The 26,111-nt window shown below is 43.1% G+C and overlaps 1 protein-coding gene across 1 annotated transcript in view; it reads left to right on the top strand.

The window, feature by feature from the left end:
* The window catches only part of MTMR7 (myotubularin related protein 7), a 112,005-nt gene that overhangs the window by 64,514 nt on the left and 21,380 nt on the right, over positions 1 to 26,111 (top strand). The window contains exons 6-7 of the mRNA XM_007961731.3: positions 6,982 to 7,116; positions 17,183 to 17,315. Coding sequence (XP_007959922.1) covers positions 6,982 to 7,116; positions 17,183 to 17,315 — 268 coding nt within the window. The remainder of the gene's footprint in view (positions 1 to 6,981; positions 7,117 to 17,182; positions 17,316 to 26,111) is intronic.

Genomic DNA, 26,111 nt, shown 5'->3' with positions numbered 1-26,111 from the left:
GGTTAGAGGCAAAGGAAGATGTGATTTTTTTTTTTTTTTTGAGACAAAGTCTCACTTTGTCACCCAGGCTGGAGTGCAGTGGCACTAACATAGCAAACTCTTAAGAGCTCAAGGGCTGCTCGTGTCCCATCCCCACAAGCAGTTAGTACTGTAGGTACATACCACCACACCTGCTAAGTTTAAAAAAATGTTTTTGTAGAGAAGATCACTTTTTGTAGAGGCAGCGTCTTGCTGTGTTGCCTGGGCTGGCTGTTTTATATTTTATTTTATTTTATTTTATTATTTGAGACAAGGTCTCACTCCGTCTCCCAGGCTGGAGTGCCGTGGCACAATCTTGGCTCACTGCAGCCTTGACCTCCCCAGGCTCAAGTGATCTTCCCGTCTCAGGCTCCCGAGTCACTGGGACCATGTGTGTGCCCCCAGCCCAGCTAATTTTTTGTGCGTTTTTTGTAGAGACAAGGAAAGCCATGTTGCCCAGGCTGGTCTCAAGCTCCTGTGCTCAAGAGATCTACCTGCCTCGGCCTCCCAAAGTCCTGGGATTACAGGCGTGAGCCACTATGCCTGGCTTTTTTTTTTTTTTTTTTTTTTTTTTAAAGATAGAATAAATAGAGATATGAAATTTCATGATGTTGCACTTGAAATTAGGATACTGGTAACATGCACTTTTTTTTTGTAGCATGCATTGATTACAGAAGTAAGAGAGAAGATGAATCCAGGAGAGGGAGAAAGGATCTTTTATTGTTGTTTCAGAGGTGTTTTGTTGTTGTCTGTAGAATATTTAAAAAGTGAGCACAGTGTGCGTAGCACCTCCCTTTTTATATTCTTGAGACAAGGGACCTTTTGCTTTTTGTCGGTGTGAGTAGTATCAGGATTAAACGTGTATTGTCTCGGAAAGGAGAGAGTTTTTAGCAATTAGACCTCAGAGGCGGCTTCTTCCCCGGCTGACCTCAGACTCACATAGCTCCACGCCTGCTCCCCCAAGTGCTATTCTTTACCGAACCTCCAGGCCTGAAAATGAACTCACACAGCATGGTTAGAGCTTGTGAGTATTCATTTCCCATATTTAAGATTTTAAAGCAGAAACGCCTTGAAGCTCTAGCTCTTCTTCCAAGGTACAGAACGGAGATGTGTTTCGAAGCAGTGCTGCGTGATCGGGTTACCCCAGGGAAGTCCTGAGTGAGCACACACTTGCCCACCCACTCTCCTACCCCATGGACTGAAATCTATTTTGCAGGTAGAATAATGATCAAATTTGTGTTTTGTAACAATGTTTACATTTTAATATCGAGGTTAATTATATAAATGCTTCTGATTTGACTAGGGCTTTTTCTAAAGGGAAGTTTTATTACCAAAGGTGTGGATTTCTGTGCTTCATGGAAGACACTGAAACACCAGAGTAGTTATCTGTGCTGCCATTGCTCGGGGATGGCCGAATAGAAAGCAGGCAGTCCCCCAGAAACAGTGAACAGGTACACATTCCATACATTTGCTGATCTTTCTTCTCTTTGGTTATTTGAGACATTATAGGCTGACGAGTATGTATTCCTACCCCGAAAGAATTTATGCTTATGGCTCATGCCTGGAATCCCAGCACTTTGGGAGACCGAGACGGGCGGATCACGAGGTCAGGAGATCGAGACCATCCTGGCTAACACAGTGAAACCCCGTCTCTACTAAAAAAATATACAAAAAACTAGCCGGGCGAGGTGACGGGCGCCTGTAGTCCCAGCTACTCGGGAGGCTGAGGCAGGAGAATGGCGTAAACCTGGGAGGTGGAGCTTGCAGTGAGCTGAGATCCGGCCACTGCACTCCAGCCTGGGTGACAGAGCAAGACTCCATCTCAAAAAAAAAAAAAAAAAAAAAAAAAAGAATTTATGCTGATGAATAAGGATGCTACATTTTATAGTGAAGATAGTGTTTCCCACGTATGTTACCAAAGGGATGCTTCTGATTGTGGTGGTGAGATGACGTGCCTAATGTTGGGCACTGGGAATTGACTAGATTAGGAGAAGCTTGAAATTTACATGATTTTATGAACCTGAAGTTCTGTTTGATATAAAGGCCCCTGCTGAGGTTCCATCATTCCCTTTGTATCAGCTGTTACCATACGTAGTGTTAGGTTGGTGTAAAAGTAATTGCGGGTTTTGCCATTATTTTTAATGGATATGATCACGTTCTTTCACCCCCGTGGTGAGGGAGGGATTCCTGCTCTAGGTTATAGGGACAGCCAGACACAGCACTTGACACTGGGCAGGTGAGATGAACAGCAATTTTACTGGTCACATATACTCACTGCCAAGGGGAGGAGGACACCACAGCCCATGAATGGGCACATGAGGTTGCACTGAGGAGCAGAGTGACAGCCAGGGGCTGTGAGAGGCAGGATCTGTAGTATCAGGAGCATGGGGTCACCCTTGGTTCCTGCAGGAGGATGCGATTAGCTTGGGTGCATCATTCCATGGCTGGCGGGGAACTGAAACCTGCTACCGAGGGACGGGCAGGAGCTGCACCTGGTCTGCTGGATAAGAATTGTTTCACTCGAGAACCTTATCTGCAGGAGCAGAGCGTGGCAGGGAACTTGCAGTGAAGCCATGTGAGACCCTCTCAGTTTTACCAGATGTCGAAGCAACCCATAATACTCATTTTAGGCCTTACCGCACGGGTTATGTAGAGCCATGTGGCCTCCCTTTGAATGTCCGGTTATTAACAGCTTTACAGATCATGCTTAGAGATGCTTAGTCATGTGCGTTCAGAATTCTGTGTATCTTTCTGTGATAGTTCTTAGAATTGCTATATCCTTTGTTCTTTATCATGTTACGATTTTTTTTTTTAAGTTTTGCTTTAACATGGTGCGCAGCTTGGTCTCCCAAATTTACAGTACACATTTCTAGGAAATAAAACTCTGGAAGATTTCCAGTGAGGCAACTTTCCTTAGGAAAAATACAGACCTTCTTGGTCTCTTTTTATACTGAACGCTTATTGAAACTTCCTATGTGTTAGGCACAGTGCCAGGAGTTTTACAGTGTTATGCCCCTTATCACACCCTGTAGTTTTAATATTTGACCCATTTTATAGATGAGAAAACTGAGGATCAGAGAAGACACATAAATTACCTAAGATCATACAGTGAGTGAGAGCACAACTGGGACTGAAAGCCAGGTCTTCGTGCTGCATCTTTATGTTTTGAGATGGAGTCTCACTCTGTCATCCAGGCTAGAGTGCAGTGGCGTGATCTCAGCTCACTGCAGCCTCGACCTCCCAGGTTCAAGCGATTCTCCTGCCTCAGCCTCCCAAGCAGCTGGGATTACAGGCGTGCACCACTATGTCTGGCTAATTTTTGTATTTTTGGTAGAGATGGGTTTCACCATGTTGGCCAGGCTCGTCTCGAACTGCTGACCTCTGGTGATTCACCTGCCTCGGCCTCCAGAAGTGATGGGATTACGGGCATGAGCCACCGCGCCCGGCTTTATGCTGTATCTTAATGTTGTATTGTGCTGCCTGACCTGTTTCTCCCCATCGGGGCTTATATTACTTTGTTAAGAATTCAGAATCAGGAAATACTCTGGATTTAAATCTTGGCTTCCCTATTTATTAACTGCGTGACCTTGAGTATGTTACTTAACCTCTCCATGCCTTGGTAACTTCATGTGTAAAGTGGAGCAAATAATAGGTCTTATTGTATATGATAATTAGGCTAATTAAATAAACATGTGCAAAGTTCTTATAATAGCGCCTATCATATAAACACTCAAGAGCAGTAGTAAGCCATCAAAAATGTTGAATATTTTAATCATTAGTAGCGTTGTAAATGAGTGCTATCCTTTACGGTTTATATCTGAAGAGTTTTTAATCTGTGCTCCAACATCAGTAAGAAATGCTGCCAAGTAGTAGTAACACTCTTTGCATAATCTGCCTAGGGTGTGTATAGGTGCACAAAAGCATTGAGACTACTTACCGTTTTGCACAAAATTGAAAACCACATGTTAGCAATGACTGAATCAATGAAAAATTCCATTTAGAGCATATCTTTATTAAGAAAATCTAACTACAAAATACCAAAAATGTAGTCTGTTTAATATGTGTGTTTTAATTAATCGACCACATTCCACAGTATAACAGTTCCAATATAGTTCCTTATTTAAAACTATATGTTCTAAACCAGAAGATAATTTGAAATAGTTGTTGTCCCTAAATTGCTTCTTTTCATAATTGGTGTCTCACTACTTTAGTGAGTTTTGGTGTGTGCATTCTCAGATTCTCACCATTTAAATATGTCCCCATCCCCATCTAACCCTTCTGATGGAATCTAAGATTGTCTGGTGGCAGCTGTCCTTAACTAATATTTCTTTTTTTTTCTTTCTTTCTTCCTTTCTCTTTTTTTTTTTTTTTTTTTTTTTGGAGACGGAGTCTCGCTCTGTCGCCCGGGCTGGAGTGCAGTGGCCAGATCTCAGCTCACTGCAAGCTCCGCCTCCCAGGTTTACGCCATTCTCCTGCCTCAGCCTCCTGAGTAGCTGGGACTACAGGCGCCTGCCACCTCGCCCGGCTAGTTTTTTGTATTTTTTAGTAGAGACGGGGTTTCACCATGTTAGCCAGGATGGTCTTGATCTCCTGACCTCGTGATCCGCCCGTCTCGGCCTCCCAAAGTGCTGGGATTACAGGCTTGAGCCACCGCGCCCAGTCTCTTCCTCTCTTTTTAATTTTTTTTATTTTAATTTTTGAGATGCAGTTTCACTGTCGCCCAGGCTGGAGTGCAGTGGTGCGATCTCAGCGCACTGCATACTCCACCTCTCAGGTTCAAGCGATTCCCCTGCCTCAGCCTCCTGGGTAGCTGAGATTGCATGTGTGCACCACTACGCCCAGCTAATGTTTGTATTTTTGGTAGCGACAGGGTTTCACCATGTTGGCCAGGCTGGTCTTGAACTCATGTCCTCAAGTTCTCCGCCTGCCTCGGCCTCCCAAAGTGCTGGGATTATAGGCGTGAGCCACCGCACTGGGCCAACTAATATTTCTTTAACCTGGATAAAGTATCATCTAAAGCCAACTCAGAATTATTCTCTTTCCAGGCAGAATTCCCTCTGAGCAGGTGGCAGACCCTGACCCCTTAAAGATCAAAGCAAACAGGACCCCCGTGAAAGCCATGTGTATCATTTGCTTTCTGGTCCTCGGACATAGCTTGCCTTCTGCTCGCCAAGTCCCTCTTGATCCCCACCTTCACTTCCCCTTGCTCCTGGCCTCGCCATTGCTTGCTGTTCTGTCTGCCGTGCTCACACCCTCTCACCTTTTTCTCCTCCCCACCAGTCAGGAGTGAGCCACTCTGGAGTGACTCTGCTGCTCCTTTGCTTTGCTTCCCACTCCCACACCTTGTCCCCCTGATTTCTGAACCTGGCTGTAGGCCTCAGGCTTCCTTTAACCTGCTAGTGATTATCCGTCTCTGCAAAATAGTGCTGGCACCCTCAGACACTGGCCCCGTAGTATGTCCAGCCATTCTGTGGTTCTCCAGCTTCAGAGCTAGTAAGAAATGTCCCCACCTTTTCCAACAAGGAGCACCCAAACCCTTTGGAGAGATCCAAACCCATGCTAAGTTGTCCTGGGTTGGGCTTTAAAGACAATTAAGCTATGGTTGGGCTAAGAGTTGGGGTGCCCCTTCACGGATGGAACCCTGCAGTGCAGGCACCCTGAACAGGCTGTGACATGACAGGACTATTTGCAGTGAAACTTTCCCCTCCGTATTATCCTGCATGGAGGGCTTCTGTCACTGCCTGCGTTCTTTCACACTGTGGACTTACAGTCTCAATGTAGATGCTTTGAGTCATTCATGCATTTTATTGGGTGTTTTGTGTTTAATTTAAATGTTAAAACCTAGATTTGGCGGGGCGCGGTGGCTCACGCCTGTAATCCCAGCACCTTGGGAGGCCGAGGTGGGCGGATCACAAAGTCAGAAGATCGACACCATCCTGGTTAACACGGTGAAACCCTGTCTCTACTAAAAATACAAAAAACTAGCCGGGCGAGGTGGCGGGCGCCTGTAGTCCCAGCTACTCGGGAGGCTGAGGCAGGAGAATGGCGTGAATCCAGGAGGCGGAGCTTGCAGTGAGCTGAGATCAAGCCACTGCCCTCCAGCCTGGGTGACAGAGCAAGACTCCATCTCAAAAAAAAAAAAAAAAAACAAAAAACAACACCTAGATCCGTAAAAGTACTTTGCCACAAAAGCCTAAGGTTTATAGCTGCAAGGTCAGATTTGTACACGTGTTCATAACTCAGGGAAATGTTTCTGCTCTTCTAGATACCATCTGACAGTGCAGTATACTCTTCAGAACTGCAGGGTAGGGGACTTGCGGCAGAGAATGCAGATTGATTCCCAAAAAAAACCCCTCATTCTATATAGACTTGAGTCAGCGTAGGTATGTGCCTGCTGTCCTTCGGTATCAAACCTAGAAGCGACCTGGGCTCTCGTCACCGTGAAAGTTTCCTGTTTAGAAGTAGAACTGGTTTTTGGTATTTGTGATGTTTCTAGATGGGCTAGTTAAAAAAAAAAAAAAAAAAAAAAAAAAGGTTGGAAAGCATTAAAAAATAATTTTTATTCTACTAATCTTGCCATTAATAGTATCCTGTACATTTGAGGAGAACGGTTATTTATTTTGTATTTCTTTTTTCAGCAGGAAAATGAAACAATACCAGTGAAAAGGAAAGTAGGTTGTTTAAATGGTTTTGAATGTCATAACTTAGATCCTATCTAAATATCTCTACACATTCCTAATATTTTGCACAGAGAGGCCCTTTGTATTGTTTGCCCATTAGTGGTTTCTTTGACTTGAATTAAAAATAAACAACACTTGGTTTCTAGAAAGCTGTATCACGTGTTCATAAGCCGAGGCGGACTATCGGTGAGCCAAGGGCTCTTTGTTCCGGAGACACACACGGAGTGTCTCTCATGGGTACAGTTACCTGATGGTGCTGTGTTGCTGTGACCTCTCCCCCTAGGCCTCCATCTGCCGGAGCAGCCAGCCCCTGTCCGGCTTCAGTGCTCGGTGCCTAGAGGACGAGCAGATGCTCCAGGCCATTAGGAAAGCCAATCCAGGAAGTGACTTCGTGTATGTCGTTGACACCCGGCCTAAAGTAAGTGTCACCATTGCGATGCATGTCTTTGCACCTGAGTTGTGGAACTGGAGACAGGCAAAGGCTAGCTGACTGCCATCTCTTGTGCAAAGGAGCGGTTCCTCTGGGCATAGTCAGTGTCTGGGCACCCTGCTGGCTGCTGCCTGGAGGTCTAGTGCTCCTGAAGCCTCCGACTATGCAAGTCCATTTTATATTTCTCCTGCCCCTCGCGTTGTGCTGGGCACACAGGGGCACCCAAATGAATGTGGCTTCATTGTGGAGGTTGTACTCCTAAGTATACCATGTTAGTACTTGGTTTCTTTCTAAAACAACCCTTTCTGCTCTGACAATACAATTCAGTTTGGAGCTCCAGCAGTTCAATTGTTGCAAAGTACTCATCTGTTATTTTTCAAATTCAACTTGTAGTAATCTAGACATATGACTTGGAAATATTTATAAAAGAAAAGGTAAATTAAAAAATGTATTTGTTTCATAAAAATTTCCAGGTGTGTAAAAAGGTGGGTGTAGAAAAAGATCTGAAAGGTTAAACTCTGAACTTGTAAAATTCCACGGAGAAGGGAGTAGGATTTGGGGAGGTAGAAGGCTTTCTACTTGTTGATTGTTAGAAAATTATTATTTTACAATTACATATGTATTAATATATTAATTTTCTAATTTAAGAAAACCAATAGGAAATAATAGATCTAGACATAAAGGGGTGACCCACGTTGATCTTACACTTACCTCCTATTCAGCCTTTTTTTTTTTTTTTTTTAAGGGGAATCAGTGTTAAGTCCAGTAAAATTTCTAGTTTTTCTACTTAGACCCAAGTCTTCTAAAACTCATCAACAAGTGAAGTCCCCAGAGGGATGGACACAAAATCACCTACAAGTGCACTGACTACAGTGCACAGAGTGAGATGACAGAATGAAACGTCCCTTAGTCAGCTTATTTGGCATTGCACTTTTCTAGCCAGTAATGAAAATGTGCCTGGACCTATGACTGAGGAGAAAGATGAACATCCAGTTTTTTCTCCTCATATGGTAAGCGGAGGAGTCCAGGATGTCCTGTTAAGCAACAAGAGTGGGATAGGGAAATTATGTTTAATGTGATCCCATTAAAAAAAAATTGGGGCTGGGTGCGGTGGCTCACACCTGTAATCCCAGCACTTTGGGAGGCCAAGGCAGTTAGATCACCTGAGGTCGGGAGTTTGAGACCAGCCTGACCAACATGGTGAAACCTCGTCTCTACTAAAAATACAAAAATTAGCTGGGTGTGGTGGTGCATGCCTGTAATCCTAGCTACTGGGGAGGCTGAGGCAGGAGAATTGCTTGAACCCAGGAGGCAGAGGTTATGATGAGCTGAGATCGTGCCATTGCACTCCAGCTTGGGCAACAAGACCGAAACTCCATCTCAAAAAAAAAAAAAAAAAATTGGGAGAGTGTATACCACACTGTTTACAGTGGTTTTTCCTGTGGGGTGAGTAGTTCATTTTAAGAAACTTTTCACTTCCTAAGTTAGAGTTTGAAATTTTTTTTCAATAAAAAAAGGTAAAAGAGCATAAGGACCTTAAATTTAGTTAAACATAGAGTTACCATATGAATCAGCATCTCCTTCCTAGGTATATAACCAAGAGAAATGAAAACTTATGTCCACATAAAAACTTGTATGTGCATATTTCTTCATTATTAGTGATAGCCTAAAATGTAAATAACCAAATGTTCATCAATGGAGAATAGATTTATAAAATATGGTATGTCCATTCAATGGAATATTATTCAGCTATAAAAAGGAATGGACTATGGATATATACTGCAACATGGACGAACTTTGAAAGTGTTATACTGAGAGGAAGAAGTCAGTCACAAAGGATTCATGAAATGCTTTAAACAGGCAAATTCAGAGCTATTGAAAGTAAACTGATGGTTGCCTAGGGCTGTGAGAAGGGAGAGAAATGGTGGGTAGTGGATTTGTCTTTGGGGTGATGGAAATGTTCTAAAAATGAGATCATGGTGATGGTTGCACAACTCTATGGCTATAACAAACACCACTGAGTCATATGCTTTAAATGGGTGAATGGTATTACATGTCAGTGAAGGTATTTAAAAAAGAGCATAGGAACTAAACGTTACAACAGGAAGGGTAAAATAGAACCAGCAGCTCACATCATTTAAAAGTGTGCACCATTGGGAAGAGGTGATTATAGACACGGTCTACACTCACTGGTGATACGAGAAATCATGAGAACTGAATCCTGTCCTTTGTGTGGATACTCAGGCCTTGGTGATTTTCACGGATTCTCTGAAGCTCGTGTCACCAAGTGTTATGATTTGTGTCCAGGATAATAGAATGTGATGTTTTCCTAGAATGAGATCAGTGCCCTACTCCTCCCCTCACCTCAGAACCATCCTGTCTTCTTCGGAGCAAAGCACACAGCGGGAGAGATGTGTGTGGAGTAGTGAGGATGGAATTCCTGCTCACGGGTGCCAGATAAGCGAATCCTTCACGGAGAGGAGTGATGAAATTGACATCACAGCTAGATCACACTCACATTCTACTAGATTATAAGTAAAGGATCCTTTGCTTTTAGATTCTTAGAGCATGACACACAGATAAAAGTTTCAAACTGGGGGGAAAAAAAAGCTCCTTTGCTGGAAGATTTTCACTGAAACATACCAGAAAATCTGTGGCTTTTACTGTTCTCTTTCAATTTGTGCCCTTCTCTCTGGCTCATTGTGTTTAAACCCTTCCTTCTAATGTGACTGCCTTCCCACCTGTTCTTCGTACCCTTTGTTTAAGAAAGGTGGGACATTTGGAATCTCCTGATAGTTACAGATGATTTAATGATTAGCCGCTCAGATATACTGAAGACAAGATAAGAAAAGGAAGAGAAAAGACAGGGGCTCTACTGAGGAGAGATTGGGAAGCCCGTTTCTTATCCTGTTTTTTTTTTTTTTTTCAGATTTAAATAAAGCCAGACAGATTCATCTACTAATTTTAGGAGCAGTGATCCAGATATGTACTGTGTTGTGTAAACCTTCTAGGAAACGTGGCAGCTGTAGAGCCAGGCATATTCCAGATTTAAAATAAATTAATCCAAAGGATTTGATTCGAAGGATATATTTAGTGCTAAGTGTGTTTACTCTCCGCGATGAGTTTGACACTGATCCATTAAAGAAAAGTGGGGTTTCGTACAAGCCATGCCCTCTTCTCATGTTTATCCATGCACGCATACTTCACGTGAGTTTTAAACTGTTTGCTTAGAGCTTTTATTCTTTTAAAGATTGTGTTTGTTGATTTTTGTTCCAGAGTGTGTTAGGCCTCCTTGGTAGCCAGGAGACTGAGTTTGCTCTAGAAGGTGTGGACCATGGCAAGCAGGCACTTCCAGGTTTGCTCACAGGTTCCGTTAAAAAGAAAAAGGATTAGGAGGTGACCTGGATCGTTCTTGGCCTTTGAGCAAGGCTAGCCCCACATGGGAACTTCCAGAGCTGCCTGTTCAGATGAAAGCCTCTGAACTGCTTGTTGACATTAAGATTTGGGGAGACACCAGCCTGGGCAACATAGCGAGATCCCCATCTCTACAAAAAACAGAAAAAGAATAGCTGGATGTGGTGGCATGGGCCTGTAGTCCCAGCTGCTTGGGAGGCTGAGGTGGGAGGATTGCTTAAGCCCATGAGTGGGAGTCTGCACTGACCTGTGATTATGCCACTGCACTCCAGCTTGGGGAACAGAGTGAGACCCTGTCTTGAAAGAAAAAGAAAAAATTGGGAGACAAAGTCATTGAAGTCTTCAAGCATGTATTAAATGGCAATTCAAAAAAAAAGTATGCTCTGCAGGGCACATATTACTGCTAGGGTCTGGTGCTTTAAGAACATATGAAAGTGTTGATGCAGTATTCGATGAATTTTCAAATGAGGGCTAACTCATTTTATTGCATCTTTGTTCATTACTTTATGATTAATTTGTTCTGGGACTTTGCTGAGCTTGTAAAAATGCCAGGCACTTTCTTTTTTTTCTCTTTCTTTCTTTTTTTTTTTTTTTTTTTTTTGAGACAGTTTTACTTTCGCCCAGGCTAGAGTGTAGTGGCATGATCTTGGATCACTGCAACCTCCACCTCACAGGTTCAAGCAATTCTCCTGCCTCAGCCTCCCTAGTAGCTGAGATTACAGGCACCTGCCACCATGCCCAGCTAATTTTTTTGTATTTTTAGTAGAGACGGGGTTTCACCATGTTGGTCAGGCTGGTCTCAAACTCCTGATCTCAGGTGATCCACCCGTCTAGGCCTCCCAAAGTGCTAGGATTACAGGCGTGAGCCATGGTGCCCGGCCAAGGCACTTTCTCATTTAGTTTTTTCAAGAATTCTGGCAAATTAGGAGGGTTTTGTTTTGTTTTGTTTCTTTTCATGGATAAGGGCTAGAACTTAAAGAGGTTCAGTAATTTGCCCAGGGTCTCACAGTTCAGGGCAGAACCCAGATTCACATCCAGGCTTATCTAACCCCAGAGCCCACGCTTGCTCCGTTTGATCCAAGGTGTTTTTTCTGCTTACGAAAATTCTCCAGCAGAGCCTCATTACCACGTGGAGACTCTGTGGGGGTTACCACCTCTGAGCACACACCTGATGAGGCCGGAGAAAGCCCCAACAGCTCCTCTGACGCAGCCAGGGCCAGCGGAGGGGGTGCTGAGGCAAGAGAAGGCATTTGCCTCCGTGACGCCCAGCCTTTTGTCCTTGCTTCTTCTCCAGAGACTGCGCTGTGGTTCTGCCCCCTGATTTCACCAGGTCAGTGAGTTTGTAGTTGTGTAACAGGATGTCATGTGGGATGTTTTTCTTTTTCTCTGGAGTTAGTGAGTAGGTGGTTCCTACTTGCTGAGTCCTGGGAGGGGTCAGTGGTAGAGATGAGGGTGCCTGAGAGAGGGGAATCTGGGGTCTCACACTTGCTGATGGCCATCATGGCAGCAACCAGAGTGAAGAGAACTGAGGCGAGGGCAGTGTCCAGTGGCCGTGGAGCAGTCTGTGCTCCCTTCTTTTGGCAGGGCAAGGGTGGAGAAGTTTCCTGTGGGTCAAGTGGACCCTGAGGAAGGAAGTTGAGCATGAGCCATCTTGCTTCAACATTCTTAAAAGGGCTCAGTCGCCAGGTATCTTCAGCTCTGGGTGACTTGGGGTGGGTATGCTGGTGAGGGAAGTTGAGTGGATTGGAATAGGATCAAGCCAAGGTGGATCTCCCATGTCAGTGAGATGTGTACTCTCCACCTCCAAAAACCTGCATCTATACCTGGGGAGATTCAGCACTTGGACACTATGCCAGAGAGGGAAGTGGTGACCAACTCATGTCAGCCGATGAAGAGAACTGCAACCCTGCCTAGCTTTCCAAGGAGAAATTTACCTCTTATCTTATCCCTTGTCTGCACCCATCCTCCCAGTACACAGATAGGGCCTACAAGAAAGACGAGAGGGAGGGAGGGCTGGAGCAAACCCCTCACCAGTCCAAACAGCCTGTAAGGCGGTGGGGGGGAGCAACTAATTTTGCATCATACACGGGACTGGAATTCTAAGTTAGGCTGGATAGAGATTTTCTATCTGAATATACACCTGATACTATTAAATCTGCCCAAGAGGTCCTTAGCGGGTAGAAAGGAGGATTTTGACTAGCACAGTTGTAGAGAATAGTTGCAAGGAATAAAATCAACTCACAAGGTTGTATTTGCACCACAAGTGAAGTTTCTTCCTTTAACCAGTTATATAGGAGGGAGAGAGAAAGACCATCATTTGACAACCTGTGTTAGGGCAAGACGAAGTCCCCCTCCTGCCAAAATCAGCTTTTATGGTCATTTCCCAACCATGTCAGCTTAGGCACTGTCATTATTCAGCCATAAAATGTAGCTGTGGAAATGGCAGACTCCAGGACTAAGGCAGTGACCACGCTGATAACACGATGAACACAGACTGAGTTTTCCTATGTTTGATTGATTCAGGGTTAGGGTGAGAATCTGATGCTGTTTCTTCAGTCTTGGCCTGCTCTCTCCTGACCTCATTCTGTTATCCGGTCATTTATGCAGTTGCTTAGCCGGTCAGTAAATCTTCCTTGAGTGCCTGTTCTGTGCTGGTTTGAAGGATAGGGATATGGCCATAAATGAGAGGCTCAGGGCCTCTCGTGGAGCCTGCATTCTCCATCCCTCCTCTCTTTCAGCGCTGAGGTTTTCAGCGCCCACCCCTCTCTGCTCGCTCCTTATTCCTGTGCATCTTCTCTGTTGTGGACACTAAATCAGTCTCCAGTTTTTCAGTTAGACTTGTTCAAACTCCTGGAGTTGCTCTCCGCTGCCACAGGCGAAGCCTCAGTTCCTTGCTGGGCCTGTTGTAGTGGACCCTCAGTGCTTTCTAGCCTTCCCTCTTGCTATAGCTGCCACACAGGAACCTTCGTCTTCACTTGGAGTGGTTAGCTCATTGGTCATCTAGAATGCCCTCCCCTCTCTCTCCATCCTTCCGGATTATGTTAAAGTCCAGCTCTAGCTTTCTCTCTGTCACAAAACGTTACCCCTGATCCCCGGGCCAGACAGTTACCTTAGATTCCAACTCCTGTCGCTGTCACTGTGTCTACCTTTTGCTCAGCTCTTGCCCAGTCCTGGTGGAAGTCATCTGTGACCACTGGGTGCCATGTGCTTTCCCTTCCATTGTCAGTTCTAAGCTGAAGGCCGCAGGAACAGCTTCTTTTGATTCCACTTAACGCCTGGCCTTAGTAGATGTCCACAGAGTGTTGACTTTGCTTCATTTATTAACTTCTCTGCACCCAAAGACACTGATATTATCAAACAGCAAAAGAACCTTGTGTTAGGAAACAGGGTACTTTTCCAGTCCTACTTTTCACCTGTCCGTTGTGTTTCTTAAACATACATTGAAACTGAAGTGCCTTCCTTTATTGCTTTATCTACTTGAGAACTTTTAGGACCTGAAATGAATAGTTTTTCTTTAGTTGCGAAATGGAGTTCTCAGTCAAAGGGACAGAGGGCCGTATTTACTGTAGTTATAGCGATTTGTTTATGTAAGGGATGCTGTATCTTACCGCACACACACGCATAAAATGTGCAAGATAACTTACTGAATTTTTATTAATTGTAAAACCGCATCTCCTGCTTTAAGGGTCCAGCTTTTGCTGCATTATATGATAGGTCCTGTAAAAGAGGTGGAAATCCTAAGAAATTACACTTTAGATGGTAGATGAAATATTGCCACCTTCTGTTCATTCTGAGAAGTGCACATGGATGTTCAGGAGGTTATTTGTGTTGCTGCTTTGCTTTTAAGGAAGACTACCAATCAATTCTCCCAGATCAGAGATAATCAGCTATTTCATAATGTGTACATGGAGTCTTAATTATAGATTAAAATAATAATATTTTAATTTTTGTTTTTAAAAAATCGATTCCACATTCTAACTTTTGTAGACTATGTATTTTCTTTTTTTTTTTCTTTTTTTTTCTTTTTTTTAAATCTCTGCTTGGGATAGCCCTCGTGTCTTTGTGGGTAGAGGAGGAGAATGGTCAGTAACATGGGGTCTCACTCTGTCACCTAGGCTGGAGTTCAGTGGCACGATCACAGCTCACTGCAGCCTTGACCTCCCAGGCTCAAGCAGTCCTCCCACCTCTGCCTCCCAAGTAGCTGGGACTAGTCACATGCCACCACATCTGGCTAATTTTTTGTAGAAATGGGGTTTTGCCATGTTGCGCAGGCTGATCTTGAACTCCTGAGCTCAAGAGATCTGCCCACCTCCGCCTCCCAGAATGCTGGAATTCCAGGCATGAGCCACTGTGCCTGGCTGGTTTTTGTTTGTTATGGTTTTTAAAAAAGAGTATCTCTGTGGTATGTGGTGAATAGGCTTAACCTGAATTAGTCAAGATACAGCATAAATGTAAAGTTCATGCCACATAAGGATACTTGCAAGTATCCTATTAATTCTATTTATGATGCTTGTTATAAAAGATAAACCAACATCTTTGAAAAATTATACAAAGCAGTGATATTTTATAATAGTTTTGGAAGAACAATGTCTATAGGTAATTTTAGAAAAGTTTTCCCTACAAAATATTTATACTTTTTAAAGTGTGAACATAAGTTGTTTTGAAATGCATTATTTTAATATTTTTTCTTGATTAAGGCCAGACTCTTTATTCTCACAGCATGCCTGGGAGAAAGATGACGCCCTTTTGTAGATGGGAGCAGTGTCCTGAGGGGCTGATGTGCCCCAGCTGATGTCACATGAGCCAAGTCATGGATCAGGGCTACTATTGAAATGTGAGGTGTCTGCCAGCCTGGGCCCCTATGGCAACGGCTTGTCCTCTGCTGTTTTCACTTCTAATGCACTTCATTTCTATTCAATTACAAACTTCATATATACTCTCGGTATCAATGAAAGATTACGGGGGTGTCCAAAGTAGTACTGATGGCATTCCCCTGTCGCCCGCCATGCCGTCTTTCTGCTGTAATTGCTGCCAAATTGCTACCGTTTTCTATACATTTTAATCCTGCTTGATTAACATGCAAAAACTTAAAGACATATTTGTAAGTTGGTTTTATAAAAATGGATGACTGTATGAATATTACTCTGTAGCTTACTCTTTTCAGTTGTCATGGGCCAGTGCCAAGTCTATGCACAGAGGGTCCCTGACTTAATGGTTCGACCTGCATGATTTTCTGACTTTTTACAATGGTGCAAAAGCAATAGACATTCAGAAACTGTACTTCTCTTGTGATGCTGGGCAGCAGCAGTGGGTGCAGCTCCCAGTTTGCCACGCACTTTTGACTTACGGCATTTTCAACTTACACTGGGCTCATCATGACATAACCCCATCATAAGCCTCAGAGCTTCTATGTGTCTGCTGTGTGATCTGTGCCCTCCTTCTTGGTCACTGCTCGCAGGCCAGGGCATGATAAACCTTCGTGTATACTGCCATTGCCCTATTGAGATAGTCATGGGTTTTCAGCTTTTTTCAATAAATATTCTTGGGCATCTATTTTTCTGTGCTGGTACTTTTAATTTTGTGAGATGTTTATAAGATCTGTGTCAAAGAACATAAGTGTCTTTAACTTTAAACTTAGCTCTTTTGGCTTTTTAAAAAGTACTATGGTGCATTGTGCTTTCAAAAGCAGATATTTTTTTCCGGTGATGAGTTCCTAGCTTAGGTTCTCTGCCTGGGGCAGCCCTCCTGTCCTTGGTGGGTGCAGGAGAATGGTCAGTGAGTACTGTTTTCTAGGATGTGATGACCTGCTTAATAAAATAGCAAGAATGTTTACCCATTCTAGAAACCGATGTATTTCCCAGCTAAAGTAGGACTTGTCCCCTTCTTGATTTTAGCCACACAGGGCTAGGACAGTGTTTGCATTTAATACATTTCTTCTAAGACCACTATGACTTAACCTGGTTTGCACTTGGAGACCCCACCTTCCCGTATGCAAAATTATAATAATGAAAGTGATCAAAAAGCCCAACAGATCTCTAGATTTAAATAAGGTGGCTGGTGGAAATGTCTCTGGAGATGTGGTTGCATTCCTTCTCTTCATTTTATTCAGTAATTCCTGCTCAAGGTTTAATTGGGCATCTGAGGGATCTTGTGGGCCGATCAGAATGATGCAGCCATTCCTATTTGATAACATGCTTATTGTTCATATAATACGAGAGGATATAACAATGTATAGAGCCTTATTCTGACAGCTGTTTCTGCTGATATTCTTTTGCCAACCTACGGGTTATACGTGGTATTAAATTGGACTACCCGTGGTTCCATCACAGAATTCCACATTCAGTTTGGCATCTCTGACGGGGACTGCAAGAGACATCTCCAGAAGTGTTTATCAGTAGACTGCTTTCCAGCTAAGAAAATGTGACCAACACTGACAAATTCATGCTGTTGGAATATAAGCTCAGCAGGAGTGCCTGAAGCTATGTAGTTCAGTGCAAGGTTGCAGTGATTCAAATAAGCATATTACGTTTCCGCACATCATTCTGAATGCTTTGATTGGGTATCCATGAAATGTTTTGGTTGTTTCTTCATTGTTTCATCAATGTAATTGATGACTGTTCTGTTTTGCTGACCACTGCAGCTTAATGCAATGGCAAATCGCGCTGCAGGGAAAGGCTATGAGAATGAAGACAATTATTCCAATATCAAGTTTCAGTTTATCGGGATAGAGAACATCCATGTCATGAGGAACAGTCTGCAGAAAATGCTGGAAGGTAAACCATTTCCTTATGCACAGCATTAAAATGCAGTTAAGTATTTTGATGCCAAAAGGGAATAAGATAGTCTTGATTTTTAAATGTTTTTTTTTTTTTTAACAAGGTGTGATAATTTGGGAAGAATACCATGTTACAATGGCTTCTTAAACACTGAAGAACCTTTCTCTTATTTTGTAAGCATCACTGTGAGGTGGCTTTGTCATTTGGTGGTTAGCAGTCAGGACTCTACAATGATACTTAACATCTAAGGTCAAAGTGCACAGGGATGTTTTTGTTTCTTCTTCATAATGTTAGTTTGATCCACATTCAAGGCTATTTAGGAATAAGATAATCCTACATTTAAAGCAATAACCTTGTATGGAGATCAGGTTCAAAAACTGTATCCTTGCTGAATGGCCATCCGAAGGGACCCTCATTTCTAAACAGCAGCCACCACAATACACATGCATGTAACCTCCTGATACCTCCACACACACTTCGACATGTATGGCAAACACTATAAGACACGTACCCACAGACTTATATACTCATGTGGACAGGAAGTTAAAGAGATGGATTATGTAATAGAGAAGAGTTATTCATGTAGCCAAGCCAGTCATATGCTGATGAGCAGAAATTCTGCATTTCAAGCAAAACCAGCTTAGTCTGCTGCTTCTGCTCCTTGTGATCGCAGTGACCCCGATAGGAATCTGTCACTGTAGTCTACCACTTGCGGCTCTGTGAACTGGGAAAAGACAGAGGATGCAGAAACCATGGCCTTGTGCCTTAGCTGTCCATGCAGTGTCTGCGCTTCTGGGGTAAGCCCTGGAGAGCTGGAGCTGGGAGCCAGGGAAGTGGGCTGTCTTGATTGGAAATGCAGGCTCTGGAATGAAGAGGGACAAAGGAGGTGCTGAATTATTTTTTCCAGGAATCCACGTTTGCTCTCAGTTACTTATGCCGTTCTTCATTTAATGAGAACACCCTAACGTTGGGGTTGGAGAAATCTGAGTGTCACAAACAGGCCTAATTTCCATTCTGTTTCCTGGACTTTCTGGTTCATCTCAGTCATTATGAAACTGTGAACACATCAGTTAACTTGTTTGGGGCTCCATTACCTGCTGCAAAATGACAGGATTAGGCCAATACTTTCTATGGGTCTTCCAGCTGTGACAATTTGATGCTCCTCTTCAGCAGAAATCCCTTCCTACATCTGAAAACATCTCAGCCCCAGAGCCATTTCCATCTTCTGTACATAGTTGGCAGTCAGTCTCTCACGTCACAGTGACAATACTTGGATATTGTCTCAGGTCACAGTGATCATATCCTGGGCATGATTATTTGAGCAACTTAAACTTTTAGAGATTATCATGTACAGTTTGGCTGTTCCTGCTATAAACTATGTTTTTTATGTGTTGAAACACTGGACTAGCTTGGTACTATTATAGGAAAGGTAGTCTGACTTTAGTCTGAAGACTGTTCATCATTTATCAGGATCATTAAGTTATGCTTTAAAGTTTTTATTTAGTCATTTCATAGGATGACTTGGAGAACACAAATATTCTTCTATACAGAGAGTTGCTCCTACCAGTGCTGACAGCATATACATTTGGCTTTTGTTTTTAAATGGATAATTCTATGGTTTCTTGTTAGGAGCCATTTCTCTTGCCTTTACACCTGTGGTCTGACTCAAACTACTGTTTTCTAAAGGACATGCAAACTGACCAAGTTCCGGAGGGCAGCTGTCTGTTTCATAAGGGAACATGGTGCTTTCACATAACTTTTCCAGCTACATGCAGTGCAGTAGGCAAGGATATCTTTCTGGATGCCTGTACGTGGTCTTGACCAATGTTTGACTATCTGTTTTTACCGAGTAAATTATAAACCACTGCGGAGGCTGAGCTGATGAGGAAGTGTTGCAATCAGACCCACCTTCTAAGGCTTTCCCTCCTTCAAACAGCTATCCTTGGTATCAGAGAGATATGAAGGTTCGTACTGCTGGTCACTTGGTAGGCAGAGGAATGAATGATGCATTTCATTCATGATTATTATTTTCTGAATTATTATTTTTTTACCATTGTTATGGATATAATCAGAATAGATTCTGAATAACAGAAAAGTAAAATTGTTTGCATTCTGGTTTCAAACAGCTCTCTGTGAGCAAGACCTGCAAGATATTTCATCAGAAACTGAAATCTAGGACCAAGTTCACATCCTGTGTAGGTCTGCTATAGAGATGATTTAATTTTAACTTCGATTTGTAAGTTTCAACCAAACTATTTTTGTGGGATCTATATATACTTCCTAAGGAGAGAAAATGATGCCTTTCAGTCACATAGCAAGCAATTTTGTAATTTAATGAGATGATTTTCACAATAGTTTGCGTTTTGATAATATAGATGATGGCTTTTCCCTCAAGTAATAAGAAGATACCCTGTATTTTCTTTTCTTTTTTTATTTTAAATTTTTAAGTTCTGGGGTATGTGTGCAGGATGTGCAGGTTTGTTACATAGGTAAATGTGTGCCATGGTGGTTTGCTGCACCTGTCAACCCATCACCTAAGTATTAAGTCCAGCAGGCATTAGCTATTTTTCCTAACGCTCTCCCTCTGTCCCCCCACCTCCTCCCACCCCCCATCCCCCACCCCTACCCCCCCTCCTCCCACCCCCCATCCCCCACCCCTACCCCCCACCTCCCCTTTTACCCCCATCCCCCAACTCCCAACTTCCACCGACAGGCCCCAGTGTGTGTGATTCCCCTCCCTGTGTCCATGTGTTCTCATTGTTCAGCTCCCACTTTTAAGTGACAACACATGGTGCTTGGTTTTCTGTTCCTGAGTTAGTTTACTGAGGATAATGGCTTCCGGCTCCATCCATTAAAACAGTCCATAGAAGACCCTGGAATAGTCGCTTTCCAAGGCCAGGGTATTGTTATCAGCAGAGGTGGAGCTTTTACCTCTTCGGCATCCTGGGTGTTGGGGAGGAAGCGGTGAAGAGGAAGGTGGAAAGGTGCATGGAGTTACCTGCATGTCTCCACTTGTTGAGGTTGTGCGCCATTGGGACACCTCTTCATATCTGCTCTGAAGGTCGGCAGGCACTGATAGGAAAGACACAGCAGGGACATCTTCCTCCTCTTCCAATCAACTTGCCATCTTTCGCAGGTCACCTAGAACATTTCACTTTCTCCCCACGAGTAGCTTTGTGCCTGCCTACCTTCCACATGACTGTTAGATTAATACTGTTGGCCACAGTGTCACTGACCACTTATTCATCAGTGTATTCATTAAACTAAAAATTGAGCAACTGCTCTTTGCCACACTTCATAAATATTTTCATTTAAATGATTGTATCTCATTTTCACAACAGTTGTGTGCAGTACGTGGTATTATCTGTAGTCTATAGATGAAGTAGCATAATTTTTAAAAGAGTAAACAGTAAGTTGATACGAACATGTAGATAAATATGTAAACTTGCTCTGGTAATTAGAGAAATGTAAGTTAAAACCTCAAAGTACCACTTGTCACCCAAGTTTTTACAAGTTAAGATATTCACTACTCAAAAGAATGTGGTAAAACCAGTACCCTAAATATTTATACTATTATTTAAATTGGCTTAGAGAGACACAATGTGTTTTGTTTAGAGATAGTTTTTTACCAGGTTGCTGTTTCTTAGGGACTAATCCAAAATATGTTTTCAAAAAATAAAGATACAGGAAGGGCATGGAGGCTCATGCCTATAATTCCAGCACTTTGGGAGGCTGGACATTGAGGATCACTTGAGCCACAGGAGTTTGAGACCAGCCTGGGCAACACAGTGAGACCCTGTCTCTACAGAAAATTTAGAAAATGAAAAAAATCAACCAGGTGTGGTGGTGTGTGCCTGTAGTCCCACCTGCTCAGGAAGCTGATGTGGGAGGATTACTTGGGCCTGGGAGATTGAGGCTGCAGTGAGCCATGATCGTGCCACTGCACTCCAGCCTGGGTGACAAAGACTGAGGTCCTGTCTCAAAAATAAAAATAAGATACAGACATGCCCGTGTTAATAGTGGTGTTTTATTTATAATAATAGAATATTGGAAGCCGAATCATTGTCTAACAGTAGTACTGATTAATTTTACTTCACCTTCTTGATAGAAAAGTTTGCATCCATGAAAAATACTAAATGTGAAGACTATATGTACTAACACGGGAGAATGTGTACAATGTAAGTGAAAAATTCAGGTCGTAAAATTGTTTGCATATTCTTATTCACTATACAGTAAATCATATGTCTGAAGAAAGACTAGGAGAGCATGTCCGGAATGATCATTGGATTAGCAAGAAAAGATAAGAGTGATGTTTTTCCCTTTTTCCCTCTGTATTTACAAACTATGTGCTATGGTTGGTATATTCCTTTTTTGAAAAATGATATTTATTATCTCATGGTTTCTGTAGGGCAGGTGGATGTGTCTCAAGCATAAATGAGAACCAAGGGACCCTCTTAGCATCTTTCAAGGCTGCAGTCAAAGTGGCAGCTGGGCTGCATTCTCTTCAGGAAGTTTGAACGGGGAAGAATCTACTTCTAAGCACTTATCGTTGCTGGCAGAATTCAGCTGAGGGCCCCACATGTGGGCTGTTCACAGCATGGCATCCTGTTTCTTCAAGGCCAGCAGGAGTGCCTCTCTCCAGTTACAGAGTGTGGTGTATTACACTTTTAAATTGTTTTTTAAAACATCCTTTCCAGTGTCACATTACAAAGCAGTATTTTAACCTAGCACTTTTTATCACATCACAGTGATCCTTGTTGAGTAGTGGTTCTGGTGTAAGACAAGCTCACAGCTTGTGACCACAAGGATCATTATATGAACCGCAAGGATCATTATAACCACCTCACATAGTAATGAAGATACATTTATGGAAGGTTTACTATGTATTGGACACTGTTCAAAATTTTTAAGCTGTATTTACTCAAGTAAACCTTATTGCACTTGTTGCTACTTTTACCTTCATTTTACAGATGAGGAAATTGAGGCACAGAGCCTGAGAAACTTGTTTCAGCTCAAAATAGTAAGTGGTAGAATCACCATTTTTACCTACTTAGTGTGAGTTCAGATGCTTCACTCTTAACCCCTAGGCTTTTCTGCCTCTCGAGATAGTGGGTTAGTGTGGAAGGTGCCCTGGCCTCAGTGTGTGAAGTCCTAGGTTTGGGTTCTTGATTTAGTCTCTGGGTAAACTTGAACAAATCTCATTTTCTGTATTTGTAAAGCAATAAGCAACATATCTTGCCCACTTTAACTCATGATCATTAAAAGGATTTCTTGCAAACTATAAAGTGCTTTCCATTGTAAGGTGGGTATGCTTTCTCTTGGGAAGCAGTAATGTATTTGAAAATAAGCACTCAATGAAATGGATATGTTGATGGGCCTAGGTGAATCCAGTCAGCCAGGCAAGTATTTGGTAGGCCCCATGCCTTCCTATGGATACATTTTCTCAGTTTTTTTATTCAAAAGTTACGGAGTAAGAGCACAGTTTTCAGAAGCACAGAAGCGTTCGTCTCGTGATAGGGTCTGTGTGCAATCACGCACGTTCACCAAAAATGATTTAATAAACAGCACATCAGGCCTTCAGGTATTTTCTCAGCAAGTTGTTCTATGGACTTGCAAATCTTAGCCTGACAGCGGAGCAGGGCAAGCGAGCCCAGAGCATGTGGGACGCAGGCCCCATGTCAGCTCAGTTCTGTGGGCAATCGTGCAGTCAGGGACTGTATGAAAGGGGGCCAGGCAGATCCATTCTAAAAGACTGGAATCTTTTTAGCAGGCCTCCAAATAGAACCACTTAAAAAAATCTTCCCTGACATGATGAGCATTGACAGTGGAGGATGTTTTGTGGCAAAGTCAGGTGGCCCTAGAGATGATATCCGATCTGTTCTTTCATGCAAAGGTTTTTGAGTCCTGATTGATCGGAATCTTCGTTCAGTGTGGAAAGGGTGGTCGGAGGCAGAGCATTTGGAGTTGTCGTGGGAGGCACCATGGTGGGTACGACGGTCACGTGTTGGATGCCTGCTCTGGTCTCCCTGCCAAGTTGCCTTGGAGGCAGTCTAAAGGGAACGGCCCCGGACACACCCAGCTCCAGGGTTTCTCTGATAGTTCTCGCTGCTCGGAGAGGAGAGGTTGTGGCTCTCGGTCCCATTGTCCCTTCTGCTCCACACGTTCTTCCGTACCTCATGTCTTTAGGGGTGCTGGCTAATTCAACCTTGAGGAAATGGATGATGGATTCAGCCCTTTGTAGATATTGCAGATTTAAGCTTTTCATTTTGAAGTATTTCCTTTATCACATTACCTGCAAATTTATGCTGTGACATTCTACCAGATGTGAGCTAATGAAAAGCTGTAAAGGTTAGTTCTTCTCCACCTTTCTATAGTCTCAATTTTTAACCATTATTAATTTCCTCAGATTACTTAGCTATTGGAGGAGATAACCACTAATAATCGGAAAATCTAGTTATTTTTTTCTCGGAACTTGGCACCGTGGACTAGGTTTCCACGTAGAAAAATCATTTTCCCATTAAAGTGGAAGCTCTACACGGAAAGAGCAGTTTGTATGGCTTTTTAACAAGTGTTCTGCTAGACCAGCAGCCTGGCAGGCTTCACTGGCTATCGGGGCGGTCATTTAGAGGAAAGAAGTGGATCAAGCATGTGTACTTTGCCTCTCTGGTGTTGTGTGAGGATTTCAAACACAGCTGCTCAAGTGCTGGATGAGATCTGCCCATCTGGACCATCATACACTAAGCACAGAGACACAGGCTACAGCAAGAGTATGGATGCATGTGCGGCGGAATGGATTCCAGCTCAGTGGTTTACTGGCTATGTAACCATGGATGGCCTGGTAAACCTCTTGAAGCCACTCTTTCCAATCTGAAAATCGAGAGTGAATCTACCCAGTAGGTAGATTACGCAGAGCCTCAGGCACAATACCTGCTTGTAGTAAGTACTTAACACACAGGAGTTGGGATGGTTATCGCAGACGCTCATCTATTAATCAGTATTGGAGTGTTCTCTATGCCAGGCATTGGATAGGCAAATGCTTCATTCATTCATTCTGAAAGAAGGAACCAGTTTTGACCTAGAACAGAAATCATGGCAGGAAGAAAAGATCATGCTTGTTTAATGTGATCTCACTGAGGGCCTTCTCTGGGTAAGTCATGGTTGAGTGTTTTAACTGGATGTCAAAGCCAAAGCATTTGACATTATCAAAGGGACAAAAGAAAAGGTTTTATTTAATGAGAGAATAGTAGTTATATTTCTCCAAGCGATGCTTTATTTTGCAGTCCACTGAGACAATTCAAAGATTAATTTTAAAATGTTCACCCTCAGAATTATTGTTCTGTTAACTGTGATGGCAGATTTTCAGAGGACTAGGAGAGTTTCAAAATGAGTGCTTGTAGAAGAAAGCGTAGCCCATCAAACTCAAGACAGATGTGGCTAATGTTAGTGATAAGAGGAGTTGTTTTTCCATAAGGCTCTAGGGGGGGTTTGGCAGTTCAGTTTGCTTGCCAGTGACAATACAGTCTCAAAGTTCCTAACAGTGTTGGTCCTGGAAGCTTTCTCAGCTAGCCTGAGGCGTGTGGAACGACCCCCACCCCTGCATCCTCTACTGCATGTGCTGCTCATTTTACCACTTGAGTTATTGGCAGCCACCATCTCAGTCTTCCGGAATTCCTGGCCTTCTCTCTAGTGCCTACTGCTTTACATGCACGCCAGACTTTCCAGCCTCTCAACCCCCATCTTTTCCCAGTCTCGACTTCTCTTGTGCCATTTGCTTTGAGTTCTCTATTTAGATTTTAGCATCCCTTAAACCCTACCTTCAGTTCAATTCCTGTTCATCCTGGCTCAGTTTGTATATTGACTTTTAATTATTCTCTATTTTTTAGTGAAAATAATATGGAAAGTAGAGTCAAGGGATTTAGATTTCTATCCCAGTGTATTTGTTGCATTGCTAGCATTACTCATGAGCATTAGCTCATTACTCCTTAATAAATCAAGATAATTCTGTCGGCCGGGCGTGGTGGCTCATACCTGTAATCCCAGCACTTTGGGAGGCTGAGGCAGGCGGATCACCTGAGGTCAGGAGTTTGAGACCTGCCTGGCCAACATGGCAAAACCCCGTCTCTACTGAAAATACAAAAATTAGCCTGGCGTGGTGGTGTGTGCCTGTAGTCCTGGCTACTCAGGAAGCTGAAGCAGGAGAATTGCTTGAATCCAGGAGGTGGAGGTTACAGTGAGCCGAGATCACACCACTGCACTCCAGCCTCGGCGACAGAGCAAGACTCTGTCTCAAAATAAATAAATACATAAATAAAATAAAATAAAAAATAGATAATTCTATCCACTCTAGATGGGAAGTTGTGAAGGTTCATTGAGAGGAAAGCACCAAGCCCCATTACATATGGCAGATGTAACAGAAATGGGCACACACATGTATTTTTAAAATAAGAGAGAGGGTCTCCTTATGTTGCCCAGGTTGAAGTGCAGTGGTGCAATTGTAGCTCACAGCAGCCTCCGACCCCTGGGTTCAAGTGATCCTCCTACCTCAGCCTCCTGAGTATCTGGGACTACAGGCGTGCACCTCCACACCCAGCTAATTTTTTATTTTTATTTTTGTAGAGATGGGGTCTTGCTACATTGCCCAGGTTGGTGTTGAACTCCTGGGCTCAAGCAATCCTACTGCCTTGGCCTCCCAAATTTCTGGCATTACAGGCACAATGCACTGCATCCAGCCACATGTTTTTTATTTGCTGCAAAGTTTTACACACCTCTGCAGTTAATATTCACATCTTACTG

The sequence above is a fragment of the Chlorocebus sabaeus genome, chromosome 8 (assembly GCF_047675955.1).
Source record: "Chlorocebus sabaeus isolate Y175 chromosome 8, mChlSab1.0.hap1, whole genome shotgun sequence".
Taxonomy (NCBI): Eukaryota; Metazoa; Chordata; class Mammalia; order Primates; family Cercopithecidae; genus Chlorocebus; species Chlorocebus sabaeus.
This window is presented reverse-complemented; position numbering and strand designations above follow the sequence as displayed.